Raw genomic sequence first — 12368 nt, 5'->3', positions numbered from 1 at the left:
GCAATAATTTTTAGCTGAACTGCTACAGTGCACATCTATCTATAGATATGCACTGTAGCAGTCATCTAAAAAATTAATAATTTTTTATTCAGCACTTCCGATTAAAATAATACTTATTGTTTATTTTTTTTTTCATTCTTTTATTCTTCATCTCACTGTCCTCTCTCTCATCACTCTTAAGCTCCCATCTCTCCATCTCACCTCCCTGATACTATCCGATTCACTCTCACCATCTCTCAAGCTGACCGACGCCGTCCCAGCCGAAACTTAACCCACCGCCGCCTCATCCCTCAGCTTGCCGGCCAGCCAGAAAAACAGTAGCAGAGGAGCAATAAGAGCTGAAGTTTTGCTACTCATATTTGTATTTATCGAGATCGAGGGGAGGTTGTTTTTGGAAGATTTTGATGTCTCTGACTGAGGGACCAAAAATTTCGTTGGAGGTTCGTTTGAGAGATTTTTGTTTCTCTTTTCTTTGTTTTTGAGTTCTTTGTTGTAAGATTACTTCTCCCTCTTTAGTTAGCTTTGATTTTTTATTGTGAAATCTTTTATGAAATTTTGGGTCTAGAGAGGTTAGAAGTGAATGGTTTTTTTTTTTTTTTGAGAGTGTTCTTTGGCAAATTCTTTGATGCATTAATTGATATCTTTGGTTGAAATTTGCTGTGGGGCTGTAGGATTGATAAATTATGTACTCGGACCAATGCCTTCCCGAAAATGGCATGTGTGACAGTGTGGGTCTCTCCATTTTTTGGCTTTGTTGCCGAATCGTGTCTTTGCTAAAGACTTTTGATTCTTCTTCTTTGTTTAGATTCTGAATTCTATGGTTCTTAGACTTTTGATTTTTTTTTTTCCTGTGGGTTTGGCGACTGTGGTGGTGGCGATGGTGGTTGTTGTGGTGGTTGTGGGTGTGGCCGATGGTAGTGGTGGCTGTGGATGATGCTGGGTTGTTTTTTTTAGGGTAGTGGGATATATTGTTTTATTATAGGGGAAATATTATTTTATTGTGATGTTTATATTATTTTATTATATTGATAGCTAAAATAGATTCACTGCTGCAGCATATGTGTAGGTATAATAGATAAAGTAACTTTTGATGGAGCTAAAAAGCTAAATTTTTAGCTCCACTGCTGTGGATGTTCTTAGTAAACAAATGACTTTTAATTTTAGAAACATGACAATATTTTGATGTATTCCAAAATAAAATAAAGGACAAACAAACTGGGATTGAGGAAGCATATCTTATCACAGAAAATATCCTACTTTTTTGAGAAAACTTTTTTGTTAAATGATATGTTACAACTCAAAAAGTGTACTTTTTTTTTTCTCCTTAAAATAAGTGTACGATTTCTTGCTCTTTTTTTTTTTTATTTAGTTGTATTTGAAACAAAGAAACATATAATTTTTTATCATTTTTAACACAACGTGATGTAATTAGAATAAATATCACTTTTACTTTGCATAAATTACATTAGACTATACTTAGTTGCGTAGTAATTTATAATAAAAAAATGTTTTACAAAGACAAGAGAAAGTGGAAGAGAGGACATTAGACTATATACTTATAGTTGCGAAGAAATTTATAAAAAGTGTCGTACAAAGACACAGAAAGTAGAAGATAAGGTAGAAAAGAGAAAGGGAAAGTGATCGGATTCCATAGTAGAAGAATAGAACTTTGTGTCATATATGTATAGACATACATAAAAGAAAGACCATATCAACAGACATGGAATATGAACTTGACAAAGACATTAATAATCTTTCCAACCTTAAAGACCAGCAACAACTGTACTGCAAATTTAGGTATCCAACAACTCACCCAACCCAACAAACAACAAATAACATATCATATAGAATCATAGATGAAAGTAAAAAAAAAGTAAAAACAACAAATTGAATGACTCATACACCCTTCAACTGCAAATGACCATATTGCCCGCATGCTTACACAGTTGACTTTTGTAACGACAAAAACCGCTGAACAACGATTTTTTATTTTTTTCACACAGAGGCTGCGACATCTGGACCTCCTCCGAGCTGACGTGGCTGCAAGTACACACGAAGCCCATTCTTCATGAACAGAGAGAGAGACATTTTCTGCTCAACACGGTGACCGGGAACCGGAAATAACCGGTACCTGAGAAGCACAGCCGAGGCCACCGACTTCATTTGCAGGTAAGCCAAGTCTTTTCCCAAACAAGTCCTCGGCCCAGCATTGAAAGCCACAAACTTGTACCCATCTTTCGGTGTTTCGAACCGGTCTCCATCACCCGCTAACCACCGCTCTGGTTTAAAATCCATGCAGTCCTCACCCCATATACTCTTCATCCTCCCAACCGAATATATCGAATACGTAACAGTCGAACCGGCGGGTACAAAAGTGCCGTCCGGCAAAACATCGTCCGACACGACATACTTGAAATCCTCCGGCACGGAAGGGTATAAACGCAGCGTTTCAGCCAATGCAGCTTTCAGATAAACCAACCTGTCCGCCTCGTCGAACGCCAACGGCTCCTCGATCCACTTCTTTGTGTCGCTGCCACGCGTCTCCTTCAGAACCGTCGATATTTCGTTGATGATCTTCTCCTCGGTTTCAGGGTGGTGCATGACGAGCCAGAAGAACCAGCTGAGTGCCACCGACGACGTGTCGCGTCCGGCGAGGACGAAGTTCAAGGCGATGTGTTGGAGGACTGAGCTCGTGAAGGGCTTTCCGTTGACGTCGTGTTTGTTGAGGAAGCGTGATAGTAAATCATCGGACGGAGCTTCCTTACGTGCCTCGATGGCATCGTTCATGTAATTCTCCACAACTTGGAGGCTTTCTTTTAATTTCTTCTCACCTCCGATACCGAGCAATTTCTCAAACCTCCAAATTAAACCAGGGTAGAGTAAACGTTGGAGAGTGGCTTCAGTGGCAGTATCAAACGCCATAGCAAACGGGTTATCGGGTAGATCCGGAGACAGTGTTTCCGGGTCTTTACCGAAAGTGAGACCACATATGTTGTCAAAGGTCAAACGGAGCAGCAAATCCTGTAAGTCCACGTGGGTGTTGTCTTTGGCGGCTTTGTCTAATATGCACCAAAGTCGCGACTTGATGGTACGGTTCACCCACCGAGACATTGCTTGTCTTAGTGTACGAGTGGTGAACTCCAACGCCGCCGTTTTGCGTTGTATAAGCCACGTTTCGCCGTCGCTGTTGAAAATCCCTTGGCCTAATAGGTCGTGGAAAGCGGCTTGCCAGTCTGGTCCTTTGGGGTAATTATCGAACTTGGTTCGGAGGATGTGTTCGATGTTTTTTGGGTGACATGTGACAGTGAAAAACCCTTGCTTGCGAGCTAAGAAAGGGAAAGGCATGGTGCAAGTTTGGTACGTGGCTGAACCACCGGTTGCACGAAGGTTATTAGCCATCCAGTCGTGGATTCTGCTCCGGTTCGATATGAGAGCCGGGAGGCTTCCCACAACGGGCCATACTTTTGGACCGGTGAGCTTTTGGGCTAAGAGGTTGAACCAGAAAAGATAGAGTGCTATTGCACCTGCTATGCCAAAGAGAATAGATAGGGTTTCCATGTGAGAGAATTGGTATAGCTAAGAGTTTAAGACTGATTTGGACCTAGAGAGAGAGAGAGATGGGGTATTATATATAGAGTAAAGAAAACAAGAAAGATTTTAGGAGAAGTTGTTGGGACTTTTTGAGCCAGGGTTCGGTATCGATTTGATAGGAACAGAGAGAGAGTGTACACGAAAGCTATTTGTATAATTTCTGGAATAGTTTATAGTCACCTAAGTGGGTGAAGTATCTTACTTGTAGTCATTCGTTTATAACTTTATAGGAAATGGGCTTTCCTAAAACGTCGAACTTCATGCCAATTTAATTATTCGTAAATCTAAACGGAGCAAGCTACGTATTATGGTTCATTCTAGTTCAACTCCACCGTTCGAGCTTGCAAAAAGAACATCTGTGGCTTTGGCAAGGGAAAAAAATACCGTTAAAAGTTTTTGAGCTTTCCCGATGTTTTTACCGTACTTTTAAAGAAATAAATCATCACTAAATTGCATTTAAAGACAGTCATTGTGTCAGTTTTTGAGCTTTTTCAATGTATGCATATAATAAGGATATCATCAATTTAATTACGAAAGTATATTATGTGTAATATAACTTGTTTATCTTCCCTTAAAAGTTATTATGATTTTTGAGTAAAATTGTGGTATGATTTTGTTTTAGAGTCCATTTTCCTCTCCCTTATGTATATTTGTTTCTTAAAAAAAAAAAGTTATCATCAATTAGCACTTAAGTGTACTTTTTTAGTAAAATTGTTATGATATGAATAATATATTATACTTTGCTTTGTTTATAAGATAATAATGATTCAAAGAATCAACAAAAGATTTATATGGTACTAAAAAAAATTTAAGTCATGGGGGTGGGATTTATGAGAGATCATGATCTACATAATCTACATAATATATAAAACATGGAAAAGTGTGGCTTTTTGTTAATTTGCTTTAATATTTGGTTTTTACCTCGACAAAATTTGAAATATCTCTCCACAAACCATAAATGTAAGGCTACTTCTTTATCCAACCAAAAAAAAAAAAAAAAAAAAAACATTTTTAGCCTTTGTAGCTAGATTTCTGCCTAGAGATCTCCTATTTAGTTAAATAAGTCATACTCTCTCTCTTTCTTCATCAATTCAATTTACCCACTGTATATCTTGAAATTGAAATAAATCTTTTATTTCAATAATATGCTTAGCATCCAATTTATAAATTGTGTTGGCTATTGACTGTATTTTGTAAATGATATTAGTTGTATAGGGTTTTAGATCTACCTAATTTCTGCATAGGAAAATCTAATTCTAAATAATTTTGTTTTCTGTGTTTTTCCAATAAAAATTTGAAAGTTAAATGTTTGATGTTTGATGTTTAATACAGGCACAAATCCCTGAACTTCAACATTTTAAAGCAAGAACAAAAATTTTGTTATGTTTTTTAATTTAAAAAATATATTATTATAAAAGTATCATATAAATCTTTCGTGACTCTAGTGCACTAACTTTCCTATGTATGTAGATGATCTCTCATGACTCCTACACTTATATTACCTAGCTATAAATTGTTTTAGAATCATACAAATCTTTTGGTGATTCTCTGAACCATTTTCGTCTTATAAACAAAGCAAATTATAATATATTATTCATATCGTAGCAAATTTTCCCAAAAAAGTACACTTAATTAGGTGCAAATTGATGATAACCTTAGTGCACTCAATTTTTCCCTCCTCCTAGTCACTAAAAATGCACTAAATTTCCTCATAGTACACCACAAATAATAAATATGAAAAATAACAGTGCAACTGAAATAATTGTAAAGTTTCTAGATATGAAAGTATAAACATGTTATCAATTACACATCACAAACCATAAACTTAACATGAACGAGTAGATTGGTAATTTTTTAGCACGAACAAATTACACATCACATACCATAAATCTATCAAACGTGTCCTTAGTGTTATTATTTATGTATGGACAAGTATGATCGTATGGGCCAATAATTAATATAGTGCAAGCGAGTTGAATTTTGTCATTTAGTTTAAAATATTTTTAAATAAAATCAATGACAAATAGGTAATGAAAATTGCATAAAAAAATGTTATATAAACTTAATGTAACAGCAAAAAAGCAAGAAACCAACCTATTGTCTTAAATGATGATTTTACTGTTTGCTATCACAATAAATTTCTTTAGAGATGGGAAGTCAAATTTGTTTTATGATATCCAATGCAAAGTTTAAGAAAGCATATGTCATAGAATTGAATGAGAAAGGGTATTTATTTCTTTAATTCATAGTTTGAAAGTTGATTAAGAAAAAACACAAGTGTTGGTCCCCGGGTCTAGTCCAAGGATGAGGTTACAAAAATGGATAAACTCTTTCTTTCTTATCTTTCTTTTTTTTTTTTTTTTTTTACTCTTTTTCTTCTCTCGCCTCCATCTAGATCTTCTTCTTGCTTTTATATCCAGCTACAAGGTATCTGGATCCTACACTTGGAGGGCTGGGGTCACACTCCTAGAACTCTTGTCCCATCCAAAACATACCAACAAGCTTTACACTAAAATTTTAACTGTGCCACCACTGTTCATGGTTATTTTTCATTAATATGGTTAGAGGAGTGGTTGTCTAGTATTTAATGCGGAGGAGATGACTTCTATGCCCTTCTTTCTTCATCCTTCTCGTATTTCGTGCCAAGTCTGCTTTCTTTCCTTTTTGATGGTTTAACCTTGTGTCCCTCACACAACTAGTGCCCGTCCCCCGAGGTTTGAGGTATATCCTTGGAACCTTCATCAAATGTGTTACCCAAATCTCTTTTCGAATCGTGAGATCACCATCCTAGATCAATTGTCGGATTTTAGCTCCTCAAAAATTACCTTGACTGCCTGTTTAAATCGTTTTTGGGATCCTCGTCCCCCCACAGTTAACAAAATAAAATGGTCACACCTACCCACATCAACAATAGACAATGATAATTAATAATAAACTATTATGTAACGATTTCAAATTATAACAATTTATAAAAAGAAATAGTAATAATTCATGTATTTGAGATTTTTTTTGTGTTAATAACTCAATATATTCAAATTATATTTTGATTAAATTTAATTTAATTTAAACTTCTTAATGACCCCCTTGAAAAATATCCATGGAGACATTACTGTCTAAAACCTCATATATTACACCCTCCATTAGAATATTGTCACATCATATTTTATATAAATAATAGTGTGGTGGGTAAAGTCTGTCAGTTGATGTTGGGCCGTAACTCACGTACCAAGCCCAGCCGCGATAAAGAAGAAAAGGCATGGGCGTAGGATATCCCGTCTCAATCATGATGGGCCGGGCCTGCTAAGGGGCGTCCGAGGAGGAACACCTCCTCGGACTCACCCAGTAAGCATCCAATTTGCACCCCATACTTAGCGAAAGGTCGCCCAATACGAAGAAACAATGCGTGACACTCAGGAAGGAGGAGGGGACAATCACAACTGCCGCATTAAATGCCAAGGAACTACTTTTCCAGCCGCATTAATGTGGAAGGGACAGGAACGCAGAATGACCTTGGCCAGTGCAACTCACAGAAAGGAGGGAGGATGACCTATGGGACAGGCACTCGAGTGGAGGATCGGATGACTGACAAGTGTAGGGACATGATCTCAGGAAGGGTACTATATAAGGGAAGGAGATCCCCATGGAAAAGGGATCGCAAGCAGAAAGGAGAAAGGAACAAGAAGGAGAAAAGAGAGAGAAGTAGCAGGAACAGCCTCAGGGACCGTTACTCCAAAAGCTCGAAGGAATATCCCTACGTTCAACTAGTTGCATGGCTTGGTCGTAACTTCGTTTCTCCTGTCAAAGACCTAGTTCTATAACCTGCTCTCTACAAATTCATTGTTGAGGGACTTTTGGGCCAGAATCTCCCACCTGTTGGGCCTGAATCCCAAATTCGTCACCTTACAAATAGAATAAATAATTTCATATACAAATATACAATCATAATATATACTTATTAATAACTATCATAATTATCAAGTTTTATATTTAGAAAAAGAAATAGAGAAGATTGTATTTTGTTGAACTTTTATATGTATTGCATGGGCAACTAACTGGTTAATTGATTGATACATAAACCTATGACGTCTACTGCATGATAAGTACTCTTTGTCATTAAACCAAACATTAATTAATTTTTTATGTAGGCGGATGTTTAAATCTTAAATCTCTTATTTAAACTTTACCAATTGAATTAAATATAACTTACAAAATTACATAATCATTAGTCAAATTTTATCATCACACATCAAATCAAGCAGTTATTATAATCGCAATTTGGTTACATGATCGGACCACTAATTATCAATTGTAAGTGAATTAGCATAAGATATTTTTATTAAATGTTATTTTGTATATCTCCTGTACTTGTTTCTTGCTTATAGTTTGTGTTCGAATAGTTGATTTTGAATTAAATTAAATTGATATAAAAATTAGTAATATACAGAATGGAATTTATACAATACTGAATATCTACATATTTCATTCAATTTCAAATTTTTTGTAAAAGAATTTTTTTATAAGAATTTTTTTTTTTTTTTTGTAAAAGTATAAGATAAAAAAGTATAAATAAATGTACAAACAAGATATATTACGAAGTGCAATAGAAATTTTGGGACTAAAAAAGCAGCAATATAAATTTAGTTATTTCTCTTATTACATTTAAACTTAACAGCAAACTTATGTAATCTTGATATAATTTCATAAGTTGTTAAAAAGTTCAATTTTTTTAATATTTAATATAATTAGTGTGTGTGTGTGTGAGTGTGTGTGTGTATATAGTATCATTTATAGTTGTATTTTCAAGAAAAATGCATAACAATTTATTGAAGGAGATGATATTTCATATACTCCTTCGTTTACTAGCAAAAAAAAAAAAATATATATATATATATATATATTGTCTCATATTATTATAATTGAAAATGATTTTATTTTTGTTTATTTAAAATCTAATATACATACATACATAATATACATGAGAATAAATAAAATCATTTAAATTATAGAAAAATCTTAAATGTATCTAAAAAACTTCAAGATAATAATAAAAATATATAAATTTGACTCTTAATATAAATAGTAAAAGATGGGACTGGAAATGTTGGTTTTGATAATTTTATTGTTGTAAGAAAATAAAATTTAAAACTTCATAAATTAAAAATATAAGTTCAGTAAATTGAAGTATTCCTGTATAAATATAATATAGGAAATGTTTAACATGTATTTTATATGTTTAATTATAAATAAATAAATAAAAAACATGTATTTTTAAAAAAAAATTGTTTATTTTTTTTTTATAAGAATTTTTTGTTTAGTTTGGTAATATATATATATATATATATAACGTACCAAATAACATTGTTCTATGCTTGAAATATGCATAGTGGATTATTATTTGTTCCCCTCGACCTATTTTCATTTAAAATAAATTACTTAAATATTACAAATATTTAACCATGTATAATATGTTGAGGCAAAAGAAGAAAAATAGTTGTACATAAAAAAGGAAAAAGTTTTCCTTCGAATTGGGTTGAATCCATTACGTGACTGTTAATAAAGGTCATTTATATGTATTTTGATCAGACGATTCATTAAATTATTTTAAAATAAATAAATAAATTATTATTATATGAATCACTAAGAAATAACATGATTATTAACTTGTCATTGGATCAATAGTATAAACATATGTTTATTGGAAGAAAAACGTGATTATTAAGAGTCTGTTTGGATAAAACTTATTTTACTGAAACTGAAAACTGAAAACACTATAGCAAAATAATTTTTAAATGTGTAAATAGTGCCATGAGACTCATTTTTAATGAAAAAGTTGCTGAAAAGTAGAATTTGTGAATCCATGAACAATGCATGGATGCACTGCTCACCGTGGAAAAATCAACAAAACCGGCTAAAAAAAAAAAAAAAAAAAAGCTGCTGAAAACGCAAACATAAAATGTAAAAGCTGAATCCAAACCCAGCCTAAATAGTTCATTGGATTAATAGTATACACATACGTTTATTTGAATTGTGGTGTAGTGGTTGAAGGAGCTTTCCTTGCACATTGGTTTATAGGAAATTTTCGGGAACCTCATGCATACGTCCCAATAAGGCAATAATAAGGTATCACGTGCCTAATATCCAAAGAGCATCATATGGTGTATTAGTATAATTACAGTTGCAATGACACAATTTGCATGCCAATCTCTTCTTTTTTGTTCAATTTGAAATCTTTGTTTTAACTTTTAACTACTCTCATTTGTCTGCCTGTCAATGGCCCGTAATTTGGAGTTTCTCGAGGGACTTTCGTTAGCACACGTATGCTTAACAAAGGAGCAAGTAAGACTCTTACCTACTCTAACTAGGCCACCTTCCTCAGCTTTCCAAGCCATCTTTTCTTTTTTTCTTTTTTTCTTTTATTGGTTATCTTGCTCAGCTAGCTCGAGCTTTGTGAGAGAGAGGAAAAGGTTAGTTAGAGAAGGTGTACCCGCAATGAGAAAATGGGTTGATCCAAAACCTTGAAAAAAAAAAGAAGAAAGAAAGAAGAAACATATAAAGCCATGCAAAGAAAAACAATTTAGACCTGCGAGGAAGCAAAATGTCTCCTTTCAGCAAGTAGTTCTGAGTGGGAGGAAACTTTGCATGCAAGAAATAGAGCACAAAAACTCTTACTATGCCCTTTCTTGAGGCTATCGATACCAACCCCAAGATTTTTAGTAGAATTGTTAATAGTTTATATCCACTATCCTCTCGAAAATATGGCAAAAACAAAATTATAGTACATGGTTTTACATCATAAAAAACGAGTCAAACTCAGAGTACACTCCTGTCCCCTTATGTTCATATTAATTTATACGAATACTGAGTACAGTCTTTAGCTTTTTTTATTTTTTGTGTTCAAATTTACTGGTTCGTCTACAACCACCACAACCATACTTGTATGGCCATTTCCACGCCACATGGCACCAACCAACTCAAGGCTGGTGGCTTTCCTTGTAATATCATTTTGTGAAATTGTTTTGTATAATTAATATCATTTTGGATTTTTTTTCTTTAAATTGTATTTATTAGTTATAACCATGATACACTGCACTATCAATTCAAAAGAAAAAATGATACACTTGATTATCTTTTTCTTTTTAATATACCAACCATGCACTTAACTCTCAGATTGTTACAAGTATGGTATCGAACTTTATTTCTTTATTTTTTGGATAAACCGACAATTGTATTGCACAAGAAAAATCATTAAACAATAAAACATACAAAAACCTACCAACTCAAAAGGTGGAAAATCAGTAGGCATGATGCATGCATCCAGCGATCAACAGAGAGCGGAAGATAAATTTTGGAGTAAAATTTTTATATTTCCTCTATAATATGTAAACTCTGTTATATCTAAAGAATAAAATTAAAAATTGTGTAGAAATTTAGACATGGCAAACAGATCAATCAGGTTGGTATCGAAAATGAACCATCTTGAATGGGTTAGAAATAGATTGGGTCAATTGGGTTACAAGTCAGGTCTACCTATATTTTTCAACATGATTTTTTTAACAAAATATGTATTTACTACCTAGTAAGTCATATAAAAAATTATTTGCGGTGCAATGTATTATTTTAGATTCACTTATGTCAAAAAGTAGTTCAGATCAATAAATCGATACTGGTTCATTAATAATAAAATACAAATCCCAAAAGCCTAAGAACAAAATACTAAAGATTCAAACTTTAAATTTCTTTGCTTCTTCAATTAGCTCTCTCATGAACCTTGCATAAACTAATATATTCAAAAAAGATAAAAATAAAATAACCCAAAAAATCAAAAGACTAAACTTACTACCGGTCTACCATTGTTCTATACCCCACACTTGGAATGGAAAAGACACCATTCTTTAACAAATTTCAACACTTGTGTTCAAATTGTTCAAAAGTACCTACCAAAAAAATTAGACAATTCAATAAAAAGTATATATTTTAAGTTTATGCAATTCAAATTCAAAGTTCACTGATTAATAATATCATTCCCTTTTTTTTTTTTTTAAAAAAAAAAAAACCTAAATGTCATGGACAATATGTCTATATCAAGTTATCAGTCCTCTTAGGTGAATATAACACCAAAATGATTATAAAGTTATAGAAATATAACTAAATAAAAATATCTTCAAAAATAAACATAACATCAAAAATCAATTGATATTTTGGTCTTATATATATATATATATATATATATGAGTTGGGTTCAAGTTACACTTGGTGAAATTCTAAGTAATATTACACTACTCATTATTTTTTAATAGGATGCCAATTTTGACAAATCCACCGTTGGATTACATTATCTTTGTATATTATCCATGCTTGCAAAATTTCAAGATAATCAAATATCCATAGTCATGTCATCAATCAATTGTTTAGATTCAAATGTTTGTAGTTTAAAATAATACATAAAAAATGTGTTTATGGATGAAACGGTAAATAATATCTTATTAGCATGAAAATTGGCATGCATCTTAAAAACATATAGAACATGTAATCTAACGATAAGATTTCCAAAATATGAATTCAATAACAAGTTATTGGGTGATGTAATATTGCTTAGAATTACATCAGGTATAATTTAAACCCAACCCTATATATATATATATATATATATATATATATTGCTAATAGGCTTGTTAATAGTAAATTAATCTCTTCGATTGACTCCAGAGTCCATTTCCTCGAACCTCGATTATGTATTTTAATACTAGATTGTATATTGCTTTCTCCACATCGATCTC

At 32.9% G+C, this 12368-nt stretch overlaps 1 protein-coding gene across 1 annotated transcript; it reads right to left on the bottom strand.

The window, feature by feature from the left end:
* Positions 1–1654: 1654 nt before the first annotated feature.
* On the bottom strand, positions 1655–3615 carry LOC126688451 (cytochrome P450 86A1-like). The gene has a single exon (XM_050383153.1). The coding sequence runs from the start codon at positions 3556–3558 to the stop codon at positions 1996–1998; it is 1563 nt and encodes a 520-aa protein (XP_050239110.1). The 5' UTR covers positions 3559–3615; the 3' UTR covers positions 1655–1995.
* Positions 3616–12368: the final 8753 nt, after the last annotated feature.

The sequence above is a fragment of the Quercus robur genome, chromosome 1, assembly GCF_932294415.1.
Source record: "Quercus robur chromosome 1, dhQueRobu3.1, whole genome shotgun sequence".
Taxonomy (NCBI): Eukaryota; Viridiplantae; Streptophyta; class Magnoliopsida; order Fagales; family Fagaceae; genus Quercus; species Quercus robur.
The sequence above is the reverse complement of the archived record's forward strand: the minus strand, read 5'-3'. Positions and strand labels throughout refer to the sequence as shown.